Here is a 23,552-nt window from a genome sequence, read left to right as displayed (position 1 = left end):
CGCTCGTTAAGGAGAGTGTTCTTCACCTCTGACTTCTTCAGGAAAGCAGTGGTGTCCGCTTCGTTTGAAAGCGGCAGGCGTCCTGTGTAATGAGTGAAAAAGAGTTTTATGATTGCTTTCTGGTAAACGTAGCGCAGACTTCCAGTAAAGTATGCCAGCAAAAATGGGAATAAGACAAGGTTATCTTCAGTAAAACTTTCCGAGGCATCAGAAAAAAGAAAGAAAAACAAAACCGGAAATAATAATGAGAGAGGATTCGTGCACGAAACGAACCAGGGTAACGGAATTGATAGGTAGTTAACATTGTCGACATGGACCTTCTTTTTTTTCTTTCACAGCAACTCGGAGACACAATTTTTTGTTGGCTTCCTGGTTCAACATCGCCTAGTTCAGATCATGAAGTTAATCACTGCAATTTTATTGGCGAGGCTGACGTGGTGCTCCGATATTCCAGGTAATTTCCATATTTCCTTTTTTTCGCTAACTTAAATTACTCTTATCTGAAAAGTCCAAGTTTATCACTGTTTTCCCCGTCCTGCTTGTCACCGCATGCACCTCTCCTCATGATTTGTTCTTCAATAAACATCACATGGTCCTCACGATGTCACTACGTCGACGTCTCACAGTGTGCATTCACTTTATGCAAACATGCCATGTTTCCTGGAATCATGCCATTGCACTTAACGCCATCGCACCGGCGGGTTCGACCGTTGGTCTATGTGACCGTTACACTAATTGAACGCACACGCTCGCTGACCATTTGCCTTCAATCTATCATTTGGATTCAGTGATGGTAGCGCATTACAAATGTACCAACATTGCAGGATTGTTTTGGTCGCGTCAAAGCAGGATGATAACACGAGCTAAAAGTGGAGTCTCTGACGTTTGTGAAGCCCATGAAAATACACGTGGACGTTGTATTAACGTGGCCAATTGCTTCTTTTTATGCCTAAAAATTTTACCACTTTTCGTGGTATTGCGTGCTCATATCTCCACAAGCTATTGGTATGGCACTTCTGAAGCTATTTAATTAGTTCTATCATTGTAGTAGTTCTAGTACTGAAAGGAGACTGTTAGGATGTAGTGTATGTACTAAAGATACATCTCCATGCCTAGTGTAAGTAGCAAGATTATATAATCTTGCCAAAATAACTCACCTTCCCAAAATTTACAACGCCCTTGTTCCCCGTCAGACACCTTTGTACTGCCTCAGTCATTCGAAGTACATATCCCAAATAATCTTGTCCACCCGTGTACCTCTATCCACTGACATATTAGACCAGTAAATGTGGAAGTGAATGCATTCATTACAAAAACTACTACGTTGTGTAATGCTTGTAAAGCTACTTTAAAGCGAAGCTTTCTTTGCCTCTTCCTTAGACTTTCCCACTGCTGCTGCCGTGGCTGCTGCTATCTGGCACACCACGTCGGGGGGTGGTTTAAAGCGTGTGAACATGACGGGAGCGCGGAACAGAGGAACGGCAACATGATCGAGGAGCTGATTTGGGCCCCACCGCGTCGAATGTGTACGATACCTTCTGGAGCTCCCTGGGCGTCGCCACATTAGCCTCTTGACAGCTCAAGTTACACGTGACCACCCTCAAAAGCATGCAGAAACTGTATCCCTTTCCTTTCTACTAAGTTCGAGTCCAGAGGGGACGTAGATATAACTGTAGAGAGGAGGGAGGGAAAGAGTCAGTTCCCATACAAGGGAGGGGAGATGACGCAAGGCAAGGAAACTGTAGTAATGTACGACAGCAGTTGCGGGGAGTCTGGATAAGCTTAAGTTCAAGGTACGGCAGAGTACCTTCCTACTATTTCTTAAAAATAAACACCATGCAAATATGTCAAGTGGACAAATTACGGAGCGTTGCAGAAGCAGAGCCGCAATATTTAAAGCACACCGCAGGGTGCAGGTGACACTACGGAAGCAGCCGACCGTCAAATCTACACTTCTGTGCCCGCGGTGGTAGCTTTGCGGCTATGGCATTGCTAGAGGTCGCGGATTTGATGTCAACCGTGGCAGCAAAATTTCGATAGAGGTGACATATAAACGCATGTGCATTTAAATTTTGGGACACTTTAAAGAGCATCACGGTGTTCAAATTAATCCGGAGTCCGAAACTACGGCGTGCCTCATATACTGATTGTGGTTTTGGCACGTAGAGCCCCATAATTCAATTCAAGTTCAATACTTCTGCCACAATGCCATGTGCCATGTGATGCAATGACAATGGTCATTCCTCTCAGAGCATGTGCAATAGGGTTCACAACAACGCCTCAAATAGACACCTCTCCCTCTGTATTCTGTGTACTACGCACACAAACGGCATTGTGGTGCACCGAAAAGTAACGTTTAACATCAATTCACCACTCTCGTTTTAGACTCAGCGTCGCATAAATTAAGTTTTCGCCGTCAACATCACCGCTCATTATTGTTAATCAAAGCAACCAGCAGAAAAAGTTTCGCTTACATCGATTCCCACAGTGCGTGGGATCTGCATATTTTTTATCGTCCAATTTAAAATTTAAAGAAAGGGCAGCAGGAGAACATTCGATCACTGCAAAGGTCACAATAGGAGAACAGAAAGTTTGGTTACGAGAATTTATCGTGGGTTCTTCTTTTCTTTTTTAACCTAGGTAGAACATTAGGCAGTATAATAGCAAGAGCTTGGTGGCGCAACCCACCGCACCGTTCCAAAGTGGACGCTCACAACATCCATTCATTCATCCGTCTACAGCAGCTGAAAGGGCCTAAATAGTGATTCAGGACCCTCGTCGCTAGGGAGGCGCAGCTCACCAGGCGCTCCCCCCTCGTCCTTGCGGGCGAATTTAAAGCTCTGTATCACACCTGGACCTAGTCATACGATAGCCACAAAGGGGAAGACCGTTCGAGAGAGGCCTCAACCGGGACCGGATGCCCGCCACGTTCCCGCCATTTCCTGCCAGATGCGGTACGTCGGCCAGCGGGGATACGACTCTCGATCTCACCTTTGTGAAAGGAGCGGCGGAAGCTAAGTGTGCCAAGCTCAACATAAACTTGGGCAGTGACCACTAGATGCTGGCCACAGCTACAGCAGAGCGTCTGGGATGCTGGCCACGGCTAGAACGTCGGTAGAGCAGAGTGCGCAAGTTCAGGGTCACCGACTGGAACAAGTTTCGCAAGATAAGGAAGGAATGTGCGGAAGACGTGAAGGTCAAGCCCGATATTGAACGCTGAACTGAACAGATCGGAACAGTTATCGAGGCCGCCACCAAGGAAGTTAGCACGGATCTCACGGTCGAGAAGATGGATAGCAGGCTCGCGAGCCCGCTCCAGGCCAAGCAGTCCCTCCTGTCCAGGCGCATGAGGCAGCGTCTCAACAGAAGGCTCCGAAAGAAGATTCTCGAAGACAACAAGAAGACAGAGGAGCATTGCAAGCTCCTCTCCAGACAGCCGTGGGACGATGTATTCAATTCGAAAAATGGTCAGATGCGCAAAGGAGGGTCTTGGAACCTCCTCAAGCATTTGCGGGACAAGACTAATACCAAGTCGCACCAACGAAGCACGGTGTACGCATTTTGCACGCAGCCAGGCAGGAATCCTCGGATGACGAAGTCCTAAGGAAGCTGGCGAACAAGTACCTACCGGTGGTTTTCGGCCAGGTGACTGACTGCTTCCCACGTGGATTATGGGGGCTCCGACAATCCTGAGCTCGACGCGGAGTTTGGGGTTGAAGATGTCAGGCGGGCCCTACAAGACCTAAATGGCAGAGCGACCCTCGGTCCGGGCAAGATTACGAACAAGTGCCTAAGGAACCTGGACGACAAATCAATAATGTACTTGACTGAGATCGTCAAGCATGCGTGGAGCAGCGCCAAAGTTCCGGGAATGTGGAAGGGGGCCACACCTCCTCATTCTCAAGCCCGTCAAGCCGCTCAGTCTCGACCTCCCCCAATCTCAGGCCCATCTCGCACACTTCGTGTGTGGGCAAGGTGGCCGAGCGCGTAAGCCGCAACAGTCTCCTGGTACTTGGAAGACAAGGACGTCTATCTCCACAAAATGATAGGCTTCAGAGCAGGCGTTTCGATGCAAGACGTCATGAGGCGGATCAAGGATCAGGTCATCGATCGCAACACAAGAGACAGAGAGCCATACTTGGGCTGCACTTGGAGAAGGCCTTCGACAACATCCTAGATTTCTTTGTCTTGGGAACGATCTCGAGCTTCGGTTTGGGCAAGCACTTTCATGATTTCATGAGATTTTCCTAGCGGACAGAGAAGCCATCCTCCAAGTGGGAGAACTCGCGTCAGACTCAGTTACGCTCGGTTCCAGAGGGAAGCAGCAGGCGTCAGTGATATCTCCGACCCTCATTAACCTCGCCATTATCAGTCTATCGAGAAAACTCTCCGAAGTTGACAGCATTAACCAAACGATATATGCAGACGACGTCACCATACGGCGCACCGGTGGCAGCAACGGACGCTTAGAGGCTGCGCTTCAACAATCTATCAAGGTCACAGAAGAGTAGCTCAGACTGACCGGTCTCCGATGCACGCCGCGGAAATCGAAGCTACTATTGTACAGGCCCAAGCGGAGGGGCCCCATACCGAAACGCTGGATGCATGTAGATGACATTGGTATCATTCTAAGGATAAGCGAGGACTGCCCCATCCACAGGGGGAGCTCTCGCCGGGTTCTGGGTATGACGATCGAAACGAACGGCTCCAATAACCTGATGTTACTGAAGCTAACCAAGAATACGAGCAATGCTATCAGGTTGACAGGAAGGGTTACGAGCTGGCACCAAGGACTGAGCGAGGACAACCTCGTCGGGTTGGTTCATGCTTTCATGACGTGTTACTTTGCCTACATCGCTGCCATGTACAACTGGCAGAGGCGGGAACGAGACAAGCTGAACGCGTTAATCAGAAAGTGGTCAACAGAGCCCTCGGGCTTCCCATGTACTTGAGCTCCGAGCGACTGCTCCACCTCGGCATCTACACCACGCTAGAAGAGACAGCGGAGTCACATGAAAACGCGCAGTTTGCCAGACTGTCTACCATCAATGCCGGCAGAAACATCTTGAGATAGCTTGAAGTTCCTCCGACGGAGATTAAGACCCGTTTCTGCAGCATATCTTGAGAATAGAAAGCGCCCATTGCCGTTGCCCCCATTCCTCAGAATATCCACCCTGAGTAAAACGTGGGCAGACGAAGGGCTAGGGCTAAAGCCCTCCCTGAAAAAGTCGTCGCGCGCACCCGTACTTGCTGTTTTGTCGATGCTGCCCGGTACCCCGTGGGAAAGGTTTTCGCTACAGTCAGGGTTGACCAAGAAGGGAAAATCACAAACTCCTCGACGGTCCCGCCGACGGCGGCCAAGGTTGAGGAATAGGCCGCAATAGCGTTGGCCCTGCTGGATGACGGGAGAACGACGATATGCAGCGACTCGATATCGCCGGTCTTAGTATTCGCCCGAGCCACCATCTCGAAACCGGTCTTGCAGATCCTGCGGGACAAGGAAATGAAGCAACACATGGTCGTCTGGTTCCCCGGTCACATAGGACAGATCAAGGGCGACCCGTCCATCCTCAACGAGTCGGCCCACAGAGCTGCGCCAGGTGTCGTCGACTGCGTAGCTACCGGGTGGCGTGGTTCTGAGGTTCTCGACAATAAGGATCTAGGAATCCCCTTGCCTCGCTGAATGAACTCACGGAACACTTTTACCTGGGGAGACAGAAGTGTCCGCCACCGCACAGTAAATTGAACAGGGCTTAGGCGTTGACACTCAGACTCTTGCAAGTCGGGGCATACCCTATTACCACTTTGTTACACCGGATCTATCCCAAAATTCATACCTCAAACACTTTCGCGCTTTGCTCAGACTTTCCCAACTTCGAACACATGCTCTGGCGGTGCCTGGCGTTACGGGCACGAATACGTTACGTCGTCTAGATAGGAGGCTGCCCTACGCAGTCCCGATTTTGGAGCCCAACTATGGGCAGTCCTACGGGCCCATGACGTCGTGCAGAGGCCACGCTTTTTTGTCCCGACATGGGACAAAAAAAGCGACCTGCTCCGTGCTAGTGCACCTTACGATGGGCCTCAATGAAGCTTTTCCATGCATCCCTCTCTAAAAAATCGGATGTATTGTTACGTGCTAATCGAATACGATGATGTCGAACCTTGGATTTAGTCGTACGTGCCCATGAGCGGCCATGGATAATCTGATGAGGATGACGTGCCTTGCTAGCTTTTGGCTTGCTTCGATGTTGACTAGTGTTTGCTGGCCTTGTAAATGCACCTTTTAAATAGTTTCCTTAATGTGCTTTCACGTAACATTTATTTGGTGGAGATGCGGAGTACTTCTTCAGATGACGGAGCTTCGCAGCGGACGCCACCTCGAATCTACTACGATGCCTCCAGGTAATGACGCGTCGCCGCCAGCTACGCCTGCGACCACTGCCCAGTTTATCGCCCTCGCACAGCTCCGCGATCCCGGGACATCTTTCGGGGCGAACAGTATTGTGGTGGATGAATGGCACAACATGTAAAACCGATTCAGCAAACAGAATGGGTGCGACCCAACTACGGTGCTTGAAAACGTCATATTTTACGTTCGCGACCCCCCTCCAGTCTGGTTTTGGACCCACGAGGATTATCTCATCACCTGGGACACGTTCAAGTAGCAGCTTTGCGACATTCTTGGCAACCAGTTTCGCCGACAGCCTGCCGCCAGGAAATGCCTGGTGCTACGCAGTCTGAGGTCAACTGAGCCTTACTTGTCGTACATGAAAGACACCCTGACCTTGTGTCTCCAAGCTAACCAGATGTCCTAGGCTGAGAAGATCGCCAACCTTTTTGAAAGTATTGCGGACGACGCTTTAAATCCGCTTGTGTTCACCTATGTGACCACCGTTGGCAAAGCGATCAAAGAGTACCGGGCAACGTCCGCAGAGAACTTGACGCCACTTATCCGGCTTACAGCAAAGAAGAAAGGATCGTGGCGCTTTTGCGTGGACTATCGCTACTTCAATAACATTACAAAGAAAGACGGTTACCTGTTACCATGAATAAATGATGCCCTTGATTGTCTGCACGGTGCCGCTTACTTCTCTTCGATCGACCTCCGACCTGGATATCGAACTATTGGTGTGGACCCAACGGGCCTAGAGAAAACGGCTTTTGTAACTCCTGATTCCCTTTACCAGTTCAACGTCCTGCCTTTCGGTCTGTGTAATGCCCCAGCCAGATTGGAGCGAGTCATGGATCCTGCTTTGTCGGTTCAAGTGGTATATATGCTTGTGTTCTTTAGACGACACACACGTATTTTCGCATGCGTTTGATATAAACCTCGAACGACTCTCAACGATCGATTCTTCAGACGTGCGTCACAGCAATTCCACCATGCCGGATTTCAGCTGAATTGATCGAAGTGCCGTTTTGGCCGTCGCCGCGTTGTGATTCTGAACCATATTTTGGCGCGGCCAGCGTACAACCTGATTCGGAGAAAGTTCTCGCCGTGAAAGACTTTTCTGTGCCCAACTTTGCCAAAGGTGTTCGCAGCTTTGTGGGGCTCTGCTCCTATTTTTGCCGGATTGTGAATAATTTTGCAGTGATTGCGAAACCGCTCGCAGATCTTCTTAAACGAGACGCCATCTTTACCTGTGGTGCGGCACAAGCCGCGGCTTCTTGCGCGTTAGAGGGCCTGGCAACTGGCCAGGATCTTTTGTAAGACGTTGACGAAAATGAAATGACCATGGTTTATAGTGACAGAATCCGGCACGCTGTTTGCGATTTAAGTAGGAGTTATAATTTCAAATTCGCAAAGAAAGACTAAAAAAACCAGTAAGTGGAGAGGCCTGGCGGCAAAATGTTGGTACTTCAGATGTAGTCAATGAGATTAGTGTACGTAAGTCAGCGGTTAATAAGTACAACATAATTATTGCTTAAAACAGCAATCGCTATATTATTCGACATTTGCGCGTTATTCTGCGCATCGGAAATCAATAGCTCACGCATGACTACGGGAACACGCGGAACTGCGTATCAAGAGTAAAAGAGTCGTTTGGTTTTCGATCCGATTGGTTTCTTTTTGAGTGGTCAAATACCAAAGCAGATGGACGGAAAACCACGAAAACACATGGCTATTACTGCAAAAGTACCTTAAAACTTCGGAAAACATGAATTTCATGAACATCGACTTGACAAGCATCACACTACTTTCACACAGTTACGCTGCACGTGTCCAGTGCACTAATGCCGGCGTATAATTGCTATCGCGCTTACCTACCCTCGCATCACCGTTTTCAGCATGATTCCAGTGAACTACTCCATCTACAATGCAGATAAAAAAATTCTGATAAGAAATGTTTCTCGACGTTTTCCGCATTACCACTCCATGATTGGCCGGTAAGCTTTCCATAGTATAAGAAGAATTAGGCACCATAAAAATTCCTTCTAAGTACCTTTAACCACACTCCTCACAACGGCCCCCATTTTGGCCCTATTCGACCGCTCAACCCAAATCGAAGTACGCACTGACGCGAGTGTTTACTGAATAGGCGCTGTCGTTGCCCAACGTCAGCATGAAGCGAGATGCGTCATCGCTTGTGCCAGCGGGCTGCTGTCCGCATTGGAGCGAAATTACTCAGAGAAAGTGTGTGCCTCGCTCTTGTATGGGCATGTTTCGCCCTGACATCCTTGATCGTCCCATACTCTTGACCGCAGTTTCCGTCAACTAAGCCCTCTGATGGCTCACCTCTTTGAAAAATGCTACAGGCAGACTCGCTCGATGGTCGTGCGCCTGCACGATCGGATACAAGACAGGGAGCCTCCAGAAAGATACGGATTCTTTGTCTTCCTACGATGCGGCGGACTGTGACTTTTCGCGCACTGAATCACCCGATTGCGTCTTTTCCGTGAGGAAGTTGCTTAACATCGCCGACGAACAACTTAGGGTGCCTAATTCAGAAAAATAATTGAGCGCCTAGAATTATCTCCTAAAGACGCCTCTGTGCTCATGTTCTCCCTGAAGGATGGTACATCACATCGACGTAACGTGAGCCCTAGTTTTTCTGACTTCGTTCTCGTTATACCATCACATCTGCACTTCGCAGTTCTTCGGGAGCTTCACAATGCCTAAATTGCTGGCCACCTTGCTGTTAATCGCACACATGACCGCGTGCACCGTCACTTGTATGGACCTGGCCTCTGTCGCTTAGTGCGGCGTCATGTCAGCGCCTGCGAGGTTTGTCAAGGCCAAGACATCTATGCTTCCTGTGGGGCGTCTTCAGCCCACCGACGTCCCACCTGAACCTTTCTTCCGTGTTGGTTGGGGCCTCTTCAGACCCTTTCCTACATCCGCTTCAGGAAACGAATGGGCTGATGTCACTACCAATTACGCGACGCGTTACGCAATCACACGAGCGCTGGCGGGTAGCTGTGCTTCAGGTGTGGAGGAAGGAAGGAAGGAAATCAACTTTATTCAAGCCCTACAGGCCACGAGAGCTTTGGGCTCTCATGGAGTGGGCGTCTCCCACGACGGAACCGGGAGGTTGAATTTCCTGGCGGCGTCGTGAACCTGCTGAACGGCCCAGAGTTGGGGAGCGAGTTCTTCGCGCCGGATTGCTTTTTCAAACTTTCGCTTGTCCGGTTCGGAGTTTATGTGAGCTTGTGAGCACGGCCAGAGTAAATGATATACGTTAAGGAATGTATTACAATTGGTGCAAGAAGACTTGTCGTAGAGCTCAGGCATGTAATGGTGCATTCTGTTTTGCGTGGGGTATGTGTCTGTTTGTCTCTTTTGGCCTCCTAACTTCACTGAGCCCTATTATATCCCATTTGCTGCCCTCTAATTCCTGCAATAGCACTGCTACACTGTTAGGAGGCCAAAAGAGGCATATACAGTGCTAAATAGCGGGCACGTCCTGTGCTACCGGGGCTTAGCGGATAGAAGAGAACTAGGAGTCGGATTCCTGGTTAATAAGAATATAGCTGGTAACATACAGGAATTCTATAGCATTAACGAGAGGGTGGCAGGTCTTGTTGTGAAACTTAATAAGAGGTACAAAATGAAGATTGTACAGGTCTACGCCCCTACATCCAGTCATGATGACCAGGAAGTCGAAAGCTTCTATGAAGACGTGGAATCGGCGGTGGGTAGAGTGAAAACTAAATACACTATACTAATGGGCGACTTTAATGCCAAGGTAGGCAAGAAGCAGGCTGGAGACAAGGCAGTGGGGGAATATGGCATAGGCACTAGGAATAGCAGGGGAGAGTTATTAGTAGAGTTTGCGGAACAGAATAATATGAGGATAATGAATACCTTCTTCCGCAAGCGGGATAGACGAAAGTGGACGTGGAAGAGCCCGAACGGCGAGACTAGAAATGAAATAGACTTCATACTCTGCGCTAACCCTGGCATCATACAAGATGTGGACGTGCTCGGCAAGGTGCGCTGCAGTGACCACAGGATGGTAAGAACTCGAATTAGCCTAGACCTGAGGAGGGAACGGAAGAAACTGGTACATAAGAAGCCGATCAATGAGTTAGCGGTAAGAGGGAAAATAGAGGAATTCCAGATCAAGCTACAGAACAGGTATTCAGCTTTAACTCAGGAAGAGGACCTTAGTGTTGAAGCAATGAACGACAATCTTGTGGGCATCATTAAGGAGTGTGCAATGGAAGTCGGTGGTAACTCCGTTAGGCAGGATACCAGCAATCTATCCCAGGAGACGAAAGGTCTGATCAAGAAACGCCAATGTATGAAAGCATCTAACCCTACAGCTAGAATAGAACTGGCAGAACTTTCGAAGTTAATCAACAAGCGTAAGACAGCTGACATAAGGAAGTATAATATGGATAGAATTGAACATGCTCTCAGGAACGAAGGAAGCCTAAAAACAGTGAAGACGAAACTAGGAATTGGCAAGAATCAGATGTATGCGTTAAGAGACAAAGCCGGCAATGTCATTACTAATATGGATGAGATAGTTCAAGTGGCTGAGGAGTTCTATAGAGATTTATACAGTACCAGTGGCACCCACGACGATAATGGAAGAGAAAATAGTCTAGAGGAATTCGAAATCCCGAAGGTAACGCCGGAAGAAGTAAAGAAAGCCTTAGGAGATATGCAAAGGGGTGAGGCAGCTGGGGAGGATCAGGTAACAGCAGATTTGTTGAAGGATGGTGGACAAATTGTTCTAGAGAAACTGGCCACCCTGTATACGCAATGCCTCATGACCTCGAGCGTACCGGAATCTTGGAAGAACGCTAACATAATCCTAATCCATAAGAAAGGGGACGCCAAAGACTTGAAAAATTATAGACCGATCAGCTTACTGTCTGTTGCCTACAAAGTATTTACTAAGGTAATTGCAAATAGAATCAGGAACACCTTAGACTTCTGTCAACCAAAGGATCAGGCAGGATTCCGTAAAGGCTACTCAACAATAGACCATATTCACACTGTCAATCAAGTGATAGAGAAATGTGCAGAATATAAGCAACCGTTATATATAGCTTTCATTGATTATGAGAAAGCGTTTGATTCAGTCGAAACCTCAGCAGTCATGGAGGCATTACGGAATCAGGGTGTAGATGAGCCATATGTAAAAATACTGGAAGATATCTATAGCGGCTCCACAGCCACCGTAGTCCTCCATAAAGCAAGCAACAAAATCCCAATAAAGAAAGGCGTCAGGCAGGGAGATACGATATCTCCAATGCTATTCACAGCGTGTTTACAGGAGGTATTCAGAGACCTGGATTGGGAAGAATTGGGGATAAAAGTTAATGGAGAATACCTTAGTAACTTGCGATTCGCTGATGATATTGCCTTGCTTAGTAACTCAGGGGACCAATTGCAATGCATGCTCACTGACTTGGAGAGGCAAAGCAGAAGAGTGGGTCTAAAAATTAATATGCAGAAAACTAAAGTAATGCTTAACAGTCTCGGGAGAGAACAGGAATTTACAATAGGCAGCGAGGCACTGGAAGTCGTAAGGGAATACATCTACTTAGGGCAGGTAGTGACGGCGGATCCGGATCATGAGACGGAAATAATCAGAAGAATAAGAATGGGCTGGAGTGCGTTTGGCAGGCATTCCCAAATCATGAACAGCAGATTGCCGTTATCCCTCAAGAGAAAAGTATATAATAGCTGTGTCTTACCAGTACTCACCTACGGGGCAGAAACCTGGAGGCTTACGAAAAGGGTTCTACTCAAATTGAGGACGACACAACGAGCTATGGAAAGAAGAATGATAGGTGTAACGTTAAGGGATAAGAAAAGAGCAGATTGGGTGAGGGAACAAACGCGAGTTAATGACATCTTAGTTGAAATCAAGAAAAAGAAATGGGCATGGGCAGGACATGTAATGAGGAGGGAAGATAACCGATGGTCATTAAGGGTTACGGACTGGATCCCAAGGGAAGGCAAGCGTAGCAGGGGGCGGCAGAAAGTTAGGTGGGCGGATGAGATTAAGAAGTTTGCAGGAACGGCATGGCCACAATTAGTACGTGACCGGGGTTGTTGGAGAAATATGGGAGAGGCCTTTGCCCTGCAGTGGGCGTAACCAGGCTGATGATGATGATGATGATGATGATGATGATGATGATGATGATGTGTCTGTTTGTAGCATACTGAGTGTAACCGCTTGAGCTCGAGTGAGCGTGCGGTGTGGCATGTTATACTGTCTACGTTGTGACGTAATTTTAGTAGGCGGTGCCCTACGTCAATTGCTTACTGACCGAGGCCGTACCTTCCGGTCCAATGTAATCGACGATATCCTGCTCAGTTGCTCCAAGCAGCACAAGATCACCACGTCATGTTATCCGTAGGCGCGTGGGATTACCGAGCGCTTGAACTGCTTTCGAAGTACGTGTCGGCTGACCACCGTGACTGCGCACTTTGCAATGGCGTAGCTCCCGCCACGACTCAGCTGGATGCTCTCGCTTCTACGTTTAGTTTGGACGTGAAGCAACTTTACCGTTAAACACCTTTCTTCGTTCCCCTGCACCTTCGACTAGTGAACAATTACGTGACGCTATTGCTCGGGCTACTTACGGCAGATAGCCCGCAGTAGACTTGCTGCTTCCCAAGACATTCAGAAGCACCATTACGAGCAGCTACACCACGACGAAAGTTTTGCTCCAGCGGGCCTCGTGCTACATTGGTCCCTCTCCCGATTTGTGGGCCTTCCTGAAAAGCTCGTTCCTCGATACACGGGTGCATATCGTGTCCTTGGAAAAGTGACCGACGTCAGGTATGAGAGTGTGTGGGCCAGTGCCACTACATATTCCGTTCTGTTGCCCAGTGACGTCGTCCACGTTTCTAGACTCAATAATTGCCACCTTTCCTCTGCTCTGAGTACTTAGTAGTGCCGGGCTGGCGCTCCTGCCGCCGGGGATCATGGGATGTGCTACTGGAAGACGATGATGTCGGCCCTTAGATTTAGTGGGATGTACTCATAAGCGGCCACTGCTGATCCGACGACGACGACGCGCCTTGGTTGGTGTTGGCTGGCTTCCATGTGGGCTAGCGCTTGCTACCTCTTGTGTACACACCCTGTAAATAGTTTCTCTACTGTGCTTTCATGTAACAATATTATTTATTTATTTCACCTTTATTTGCTAATAAAGATTTGTCAAAAATTTTTACAATGCCGGTTCTTCAGGTTCCTACCAGAGTGGGCAATCAAAGATGGAGAAGATGGAAACCGTAATAAAGGTGAGTATGCTACCATATCTATATATTCATAATGGTCTGTAAGAAACAACTACGTCTAAGTCACGTAAGCGCATCTTTTTTGGAAAATTCAAGGGGAGAACACGGACAGGCGCTTTGCCTCTGTAGTAAGAAAATGCAACTCGTACGGTGTTCTAAGTTGCCCATTCTGCGGCCTATTTCAAGTCCTATTGGACAAACGCTTTTTACCGTTAATGAAAGGCTTGGGCTATACACCCTGAGTAATAAATAAACTTGGACTGTTCTTGTTTTTTATACATTAAAACCCCATTCCATGCGTCACATAAGGCGGTGACAATAAAAGAAATGTGCCAACGTTACCAGTACAGCTAATATTACTAAGCGATATACAATGAACATCATCGTATAAAAGCAAAATAGTGTAGAATGTAGCAAAATTGGAATTTTAACACAACTATTATTGACCGCTAAAAAGGCTATTCAGCTTTTGTACATATGTGTCGTGGTTGATTATGCAGCCAAGATCACGCAATAATTTATTCCAATGACCGTACGGCCAGAAATACTGGTGAGTAATTAAGAAGGTTAGTGCGCGCGAACTTAGCTAGAACTTTAAAAGTGTGATCTAGGTGTGTAAAAATGGAATGGGCGGGTTGTATTTTGCTTCGCGAATGACGACTGGTTGTGATAAAGCTTGTGAAAGTGGGACAACATGCCGGAAACGTTCGTTTCTCAAGTGGTGGAAGGGTGAGCAATGCTTTGACATTAGTGATGCCGGAATGATGTGGGTAATTTCTTGCTTGAAATCGGGAAATCGGCCTTATTCTGAAGGAAATCCGGTTTATTAATTAAGTTCACTTGATGTGCGTTACAAATGAATTACGCCTATTTTATATACTTCTTTTGTGGATATGTAGAAGTTGCATAATTTTATTATAATGCACAGGAGACTTCACTGTAATAAGTTCAAGTTGTGGCTCCTCCGCCGCATTTTCCTTCTAGTCGTCGAGCTTCCATAGTCGATGCAGAGGCCGCGAGCGTTCTCACAATCGAGTTGCGCGGCGCGCTTGTCACCGAAGGCGAGGCCTTTGACAGGCCTGGCCTTTGACAAAGGCCTTTGAGGGGCCTTTGACACGCAGTTGCCACAGCGCAAGAGATTTGGCGCGGCTGAAGTTTTACTCGCTGTGGTGTAGCATTCGGGGAAGGATGGCGTTCTTCTGCTTCCGCCACCCTGTTCCCTAGTGACGGCTTAGAGAAAGTGCTCTGGCGACAGGCAAGGCGAAAGGTAGTTGGCGTCCACGGCGGCTCTCATACTGCTGGAGACGACAATATACACACGGCGAACAGGCCTGTACCTATAGCCGGTTACACTACCGATACAAATGTGGCCGTCACCGTTTCTGTGCTCGGGGAAATTACGCATTGAAACGACAAACGCTACCTGCATCTCCTCGCTGTAACGAAGATCAGCTTCTGAGAGCATCATTCTTTGATAAAGTCGAGTAGCTTTCTTAAAATTTGGTGCTATTGACTTACGTTGATAGTCATTATCTGTGCTTTCTGCACAATCGTTTCGATTTCTTGTGTAGGAAGGTAGGTCACATCTTTTATTTTTTTTATTTTTTAAGAAAAAGAAATCAATCGCCAGCTCAACACTTGTGCACCAAAATGGTATTGGCTGCTTCCATAAGCGGAAGTAAAACACTATCGCGCCATTGATATAGGAACACTGCACGCTGTGTATCCCGTAAAACATTTTGGAGCAATTAGCAAAGTGGCGGTATGTACGAATAATCAGCACATGTATGTGAAATCGGTCAACACTCAGAACGCACAAGCGTCAATCTACAGGCCGGTCAATGGCAGTAATTTCTTTTTCTTTCCTCCATTAGACTGAACCGGGGAAAAAAGACATGCCGAGTATAGAAGTATGAAGGTTGTTTCTGAAGGAGATAGTGGAATAGAGCTGGACAAAGTGGTATCTAAATAAATAAATAAATAAATAAATAAATAAATAAATAAACCTAGCTCACTTACTGGAAGCATATGTTGTATACAAAGTTAGTGTTATAAAATGTCTGTGACTCACACAACGCTTGTTAAATAGAAAATATTGCCTTGCTTTCTTAATTTGCCAAAGCCAGCTAGCAAGCAAATAGATGGAATTGCAAAAATTTAGAAATGGAAAAAAAGAAAGTTTGTTCATGTCTTGCCACCGCTGTAATTATTCAAATATCTTGATGATAACTACGCGTCGACAGCTTTGCGGGACGCTTACATTGTTAACTATAGTTTCTTCTTTCTTCGTTACACCACTTACGTGCGCAGTATTGATAAACTATACAAATGGACAGGTGGCTCCTGAAATGCCATAAGAAGCTCTAGTATAGGTGGGTGGAGCTTGACCAGAAGCAGCAACCGGTGCAGTCATACGGCATATAGAGGCTCTTGGACGGCTATCCAGAACTCGCATAGTGCAATGAGGAGACGACGTTGACACTTCAAATAAGGCTTTTCGGCAAGGATAGGAATGGAGGCCGAGACATCGGGTATGTAGTTATTCTTAGTCGCAAGGTAACGTGCGCATAGACCGGCATATATATTCGCAAATATAACTGGCTTTACCACTGGTAAACTAAATATACCCAGGAAAACCAATTCAAATACGAATATAAACAATAACTTTACTTGCCTTTTAATATCTGCTTTCTCGTGCGTTTCTTCCAGCTAATGGTTCTAAGTCTTCTTTTCTAGATGCTGAAACAGAAGGTGCCTCTTGTACTGCACTGGGTTGAAAGCAGGGCGGTTAGTATTGAGCCATACAGCTGTATCCAGCTGTTGTACACTTCGCAGGAATCTGATGATATACTTTACTGCGTCGTATCAAACGGGTGGACTGAAAGCGTAAGTGACGTCACAATATATGCGCACCCAATGGTGCGGTTGTTTTCAGCTCCCGAGAACTGAGCTCTGTAATCAACGCAAGTGCATCAGACGCTGCAGTCTTTCCGATAGAGTGGCAGCTTCAACGTAGCGAGCGATATGGCATATGTGCCTGTGGTATAGGTTCCATTGAAAAAGCAATCAGACACGGAGGAATATTTTACAGCTTAGCTAATAAGGGTTCATTCCTAGAGCCCATCGGTAGGTGATGGTGTCCTTCGTAGCTATCGCCTAGCGCGCGAGACTTCACGCGATGGCGCAGGAGCGCAGACACCACACTCCATCTCTGCATGGCAGGGACGGAAATCGCATACCTACGGTTGACAAAATATGAATTATAGGACTAATCATCCAAAGTAACGGCTCCAACTTGGTGATGCTGGACAGCATCACGGTCAAGATTGCTGACGCGATCCGAATGTTTCAGCCTATCATGAGTAGACACAGGGGAGTGAGCGAGGCCAACGCCATCAGAATGGTCCACGCTTTCGTACACATACGTGCCTGCGATGCTTAACTGGAAAAAATAACATCGGAAAAGGCTCGAAGTGCACATACGCCGAGCTTTCAAGACAGCGTTGGGACTCCCTGATAATGCCTCCCCTGATCTACTCTTATAGCTAGGAGTGCAAAATACCCTTGCCCAAATTATCGAGGCCCACCACACGGCACAGATCGCACGCCTATCAAGCACGAAAGCGGGCAAAGAGATTCTCGTCATGCTCGGCCCGAACACCATAGCGGAAAGGAACAACGTTCTGCAGTTACCTAAATTCATGCAAGGAGCAATTGAAATGCTCCGCTTCCCAAGAAACGTACACCCGATCCACAATCAAGGAAGAAGACTCGCCCGCGCTAGAGCCATCGCTGCGGGCGCATCAAGGTTTCCCGACCAGACAGCTTTCGTGGATGCAGCATACATGCCGCGAAACCACGCTTACTCGGTAGCAGTAATCGATGGATACGGGCGAACGCGCAACTCACTCACGCTTTACACCAAGAAGGCAGAGGTAGCTGAACAAACAGCGATAGCAATAGCTCTCAAAGGCTCGAGTTTCACAAATGTATACAGCGACTCTAGAACAGCCGCTCGAGCTTTCGCCAAGGGCGGCATAGACAAGACGACGCTACGAATCTTAGGCGGAAGTAACATCACCAATCACTCCATCATATGGTTCCCGGCCCATATGGGCAGTTTAGGGGGCGGCCTGCGGAATCTCAACGAGATCGCACACGAGGCGGCGCGAGGACTCGTCCACCGAGTCCCTCCGATTTCCCCCGTTACCCCACATATCGAGTACAGGGATCAATTACTCACGTACAACAAGCTCACTAAGCACTCTTATCTAGGCAGACGATAGTTTCCCCTTCCGGATAAGAAATTAACCCGCAGCCAGTCGGTAACATTACGCTTGCTCCAAACGAACTCCTACCCCAACCCCTGGCGCATGAAGCACATCGACCCAGACTACAACGGACAACATGTGTGCGAACAGTGCAGTGAACGTGTAGACTTGAACCATATGCTGTGTGGTTGTACATCGAGTGACGCCTACGCCAAGAACAAGGAACGTTGGGAGAAAGGGCTAAGAAGTGTTTCACTGCACGACCAGCTTCGGGCTGTCCAGAATTAAGCACTGAGCAAGTTTTAGTCGCTATGTATGGCTTAAAGGGAAGCTGAAGAGTCTGTAGAATTCAATAAGACGCTCATATACGGATGCAGGAACCTTGCAAACCATGCAGGTAAAATTTTCGAGGGGATTGTTCACTTAGGAGCGACGTAATCGTCGGTTAAAATTGCACTGTAGTATCGCCCCCCGTCGAGCGCCGCGCTCTGCTGCTGACGCTGACGATGCGAGGGGAGACCGGAAACCGCGGCGTAGTGACGTCAGCACTGGTGTTCCGTTCCTTTGCAGTCTCCGCGACCGTGCCTGACCGTGCGTATTTCGGCGTGTGTGCCGTCTTAATGCATTCACCCTGCATTCCTTTGTTTGTGTGTATGTAGAGTGGTAGTTGACGTGCGCAGCATCAATGAACTGGAAGGCCGATCATGCCGGCGTTCTGTGCAGGCTGCGGTTGCACGAACACCAGCGGCCGCGACAATGTTCCAATGTTCCATTAGTTCCTGCAAGACAAGAAGCTTTCAGCTAAGTGGGAGGCTGCTGTGTATCGAAAAAAATTCAAGCGCTCAAGAACAATAGCGCTGTGTTCTAACCACTTCCGTGACGTCGATTACTACCAGAGTTTATTAATAATACGTGAATGAGTGAGAGTACGACTTTCTGCTAGCAGGCTTTCTAAACGCAGCGCGAAAAGGTCGGGGCAACGAACGCACTAAGGCGGGACGGGTGCGGGCGGACGGATGGTAACTTGTCTACGAAGACCTTATGAATACACGAACTCGTCCAAACCTGGATTTCGATTTACTGCTAGCTCCTTCGCGTTAGCACCAGCACGCTGAACGGAAAGTGCATGTTTATGTCCAACAATTGACGCAGGTGTCGTCGCAAGCCGCCGTTAATTTTCTATTCGCACGTGTGTTGTGAAACAGCCTACATGCAGCTACCATAACGTAGTGCAATGTAAAGCTTGCATGTGTTGTGCCGCATATGCCGCGAAGGCCTGTGTTTTTTTTTGTGTGTGTGTGGCTTCTTGATGCATAGCCGGTAATTGTCGGTGCAAATTCTTCTCGATGGCAATTGGTCTTCCACTGAACAGGAAGCGCAGTGAAAGCTCATCGAGCTATCGAGTAATGCACCCACTATCAGAGAGGTCGCTATTGTCTTACCTAGGATATGTTACCTTTTCTTTTAGATGTATGGCCCCTTGAAAGCTGCTGCATGGAACCGTTTTGTCGGTGTTCATTGGTCCTAGTTGTTAATTTTTAAAGAACTAGCAGCGACCTTGTTGTCGTGCTTCAACTTATACATCATATTCAGTGCGTGCGTTAGGACAAGAGCGAATGTTAAGAAAAATCCACATATCATAAAAACAAAATGAGGCATGCGAAAATAATTGCGTAAGCTAAAAAAAACAAAAAGAAGAATAGCACTTAATGGTGATGGTGAATAAAACAGCGGAAATCTAGAAATGAAGAAACTAACTTTTATTGGGCGAACTACACTCCACAAAAGCAAGTTACACTCAAACAGAGCGATACCGGCGAACACGGTCGGCGATGGCCGAAATTTGATCTGCCTGTCAAGCGCGTCGGGCTTTATACATTGGCCGTCGAAGGTTGCAGATTAATTGCTGGCGCCCGTGTGTCTTGAAGAAAATTCCACACAATATGCGTCGCACATGCAAACAGATTGCGCAAGCTTCAGTGACAGTAGAAAGATCGATAACATCCGGGAAACTACCGATACATGCGGGCACGTCCCGGGCTGAGCTACAACATTTGTTAGACGGTGAAACGTGGTCACCCTAAAAAGATAAACCAGTACATGTGTACATGCCCCCTTCTCAGAGAGCATCGTACCGATACTGCAAGCCAAACAGGAGAGCGAAAAACAAAAGGTCACTCATTAAACAAAAGTTACAAAACGACAAAGAAACAACGTCCAAAGAACACAGTCCAAAAAAAGAAAGTCCGAAGTTCAGTTAAGTTGCATTCTCAACTGAACTTAATCCAGTTGTAGAGACTTCCAGGTGTATGGTAGGTTTGTACAAATATGTCGATTGTTTCATGTTTATCTCGATCAAGGGCTTGGATCGTAATTGTGTACACCAAGATAGTGCATCAACAGCAAATACATTCATGAAAATACTGATACTTAGGATGTGTTGCTTACGCCTTGAATCACTTCTGATTTGAATAGGGCTGCGAGTTTGGAGAACATGCGCAGAATAATTTAGTAAAATGATTGGGAAGTTAGATGGTTGGGCGTTTTGTTCTCGGTTTCAGCATGTCTTTGTATAAAGCGCGTTCACTTCTTTCAGTATTTTTCACGGAGTTTTACACCAGGCGTCATATTGAACTGGCTCGACAGGTGCATTTGAAGCATTGCTAGGCATGAAAGAGTAGATTTACTGATGTTTGATGTTTCTGTAGTCAGTTTTTGCATGGAGTCCACAATCACAAAACTTAACAAAACTTACTGATGACTTAAAAATTCCTGATCACTTTTGACTCTGTAAGCTCTTTACGATCCTGAAGGAGCAAGAAATGTGGTGAAACTATGTTTTATACCAAAAGAATTAACTGGCATCTGAAAGAGTTATTATTTACCAACTGCTTGTTTGGACTTCTTCATTTGTTTCATGCCTCCCCCTCTGTAGTGTAGAAACCCTGAGGGTAAACTAAATAATGAAATAGGTAAAATAAGTAAAAATTACAAAAGCCTTATTTGTATAAGGCAACATTAAGTATTACTTATCGGAATAAATTGTTTAATGGAGACTTCGAACTCATTTACGTGAATACTAGCCCAGGAATGAGCAACATTTTTCCATATTTTCTGACGTAAGTTGCACTTTCTTTCAGGCCACCCGGAAAGTAAGAACAGGGAGAACGTGCGTATTTTTTTCACGATTGTGCCTTTCATATAGTAATAAACTTGTACCTCCTAGAGAAAACGTAGGGCTCAAACACAGAAAATAAAAGAGCGGCATAATGCCTGGAACATTTTCAACATAGGTCACACTTATACAATTTAATAGTAGGTGCAGCTTCTGCTCCAAACACCCACATCATTGAAGAACTAACAGGAAAATGTGTGTTTTCTTTGCGATTGCGAATTATTTCATTGAATTTGTGCTAATGTAATGGTGGGAGCCTTGACATAAACTTTATTTTAACGTGCACGCTAGCAACAACACGAGCAGGGAATCAACGCAATTTATTCGAGAAGTGCTAGAGAAATTCCTGGGACTTGATACTAGCTATGATGGAATGACAGTATATTTAGTCATGCACACGACATCAGGATGCACTAAACTCACCGTTCTATAATGGTAGGTTGAGGCTCTAGATCAGGATAAGGAAACGTACTGGTTAACGTGTAATAATAAGAGCTATGGCTTCGAGTTTCCATTGATTGGAAGCATTGCGAATAAACACTGAGACCTTCTTCTTATTAATACGTGATACCAAGTTTGTAGAACGTTCTTTTTTGTTGGTCTCCCGGTGAACTAAAATAGGCACCTTGTGTATATGTGTTCAAAATGGGGGCCAGGTTATGGGCAACGTGTAGGCAAAGAGCGAAGTGTTTAGTCTAGCTGCGTTCTTAAAAGTAAAGAACGTATGCAGGTGAACCTGAGAATTAGAAGTAGGTTTTAAGAATTTGTCGCGCTGCCATATGGGAACTGCGTGTGCAACCAAGACAAAATTTAGCTATAATGGGGCGGGGTGGGCAATGTGGCCAACGCTCTGGCGAACTGAATTGTGTGTGCATCAGGTACTGCCTTTGTAAGTATTGTTTGCAATGTGTTTGGGAGCGTCAAATGCCCGCAAGGAGCTTATAGCGCGTAATTTAACTACAGACAGCTGAAATACCGCCTGCGCCTTCTCGAATTGGGTTGCGGTTCTGCAAAGTCGTGCAAGTATAATGTCTTCTTTGTTTTCAATACGAAAACATTATATGCCCAATTGCCGGAAAATTTGTCGGCGTAGTCGCCATGACCGAAAGGTGGTACCAAAAAAAACTGGTCTACAATCCACGCTCTGAAGGTTGTGTGAGAGCGACGCTGTAACCGACAGCTTGAACGACTACCCATTGCGACATAGCTTTCACATGCCGACACATGCCGACATTCACATCCACTTTGCCTAACTATTACTCAAAGACGTTTCAACGGCCTGTGATTTGGCTTGCGCCACTACTTCGTGCACCTACGAAGAGTGGACGAGAGAGAAGAGAAATGCACCTAACCACACTTATCGCCGCGACTCGCATGAACGCTGCTCGTCAAGAGTCCTCAGTATACGCAGCCCTTCCCCTAGCACTGTCACAATACAAATAACTTGCTAGGCGGGTTCTTCTGTTACATACCACAGTTTAGTTACGTCACTTCCTGCTACGGTGACAAAAAAAAATTGTGCTAGATTACGAGGCTAGATTACTGCTAGATTACGGTGGCATAAGCTGCAGTGGTCGCTTTCCGGCAACTGCAGCTTATGCCACCGTAACCTCTACGGGGAAACAATTGCGGCAAACGCTATAGGCGATGGAGAGCTTTCCGGTTCTTTCTTTTCTTGCCCCCTGGCGGCCCGCCCCGCCCCTGGCACGGATGGATGAATGGATGGTTGGATGGATGGATGGATGGATTGATGTTAAGAGCATCCCCTTTCGAACGGAGCGGTGGATTGAGTCACTTGGCTCTTGCTATTATACTGCTTAATGTCCCACCTATGGTAAAAAAGAAAAAAGAAAAGGAAGAAGAAACCACGATGAATTCCCATAACCAAAGTTGTTGAACCCCTATTGTGAACTTTGTTTTTGTACGTCTCCGTTGTTTGTCGTTGCCCTACTTTTCTTCCACCAATCTTCCAATCTTGTCATACGCTCTGTTGCGGGCGTGTTTACCTTTTGCCCTGTTCTAGCTGAACCCAAGGGCTTCAAGGAGGCCAGTGGTGCCTTGAGCGCTGGGTAGACGCCATCACATTCTAATAAAACATGCTCCCTCGTTTCCCTAGCTTTACCGCAGCAAGCACATGCTTCTTCTTCCTTCTTATATCTCGCTTTATAGGTGCGTGTTCTAAGGCATCCCGATCTCGCTTCGAAAAGTAATGAGCTTCCTTTTGATTTATCATAAATGGTTTCTTTGCTGATTTCGTTTTTTCCTCTTAAGTAGTTACTCATGGCAGGTTTCTCTTCCATTGCCTCCGCCCATGAGATTTTTTAAGCCTCTCTGACTTTCCGCTTGACGTTCTTCGTTTCTGTGTTGCGCACCCTACATGCCGCATACTTGCTGG

General features: G+C 47.0%; 1 protein-coding gene across 2 annotated transcripts in view; it reads left to right on the top strand.

The window, feature by feature from the left end:
• The window catches only part of LOC142591025 (uncharacterized), a 40,964-nt gene that overhangs the window by 520 nt on the left and 16,892 nt on the right, over nt 1-23,552 (top strand). Inside the window, exons 2-5 of one of the 2 annotated variants that reach the window (XM_075703400.1) lie at nt 339-454; nt 13,662-13,714; nt 16,448-16,498; nt 21,123-21,151. In XM_075703400.1, the coding sequence (XP_075559515.1) occupies nt 397-454; nt 13,662-13,714; nt 16,448-16,498; nt 21,123-21,151 (191 nt within the window). In that variant the 5' untranslated portion in view covers nt 339-396. Of the gene's footprint in view, nt 1-338; nt 455-13,661; nt 13,715-16,447; nt 16,598-21,122; nt 21,152-23,552 lie in introns of both variants that reach the window. The other variant, XM_075703399.1, reaches the window with a different exon arrangement.

This window comes from Dermacentor variabilis, chromosome 8 (assembly GCF_050947875.1).
Source record: "Dermacentor variabilis isolate Ectoservices chromosome 8, ASM5094787v1, whole genome shotgun sequence".
Classification (NCBI taxonomy): domain Eukaryota; kingdom Metazoa; phylum Arthropoda; class Arachnida; order Ixodida; family Ixodidae; genus Dermacentor; species Dermacentor variabilis.
This window is presented reverse-complemented; position numbering and strand designations above follow the sequence as displayed.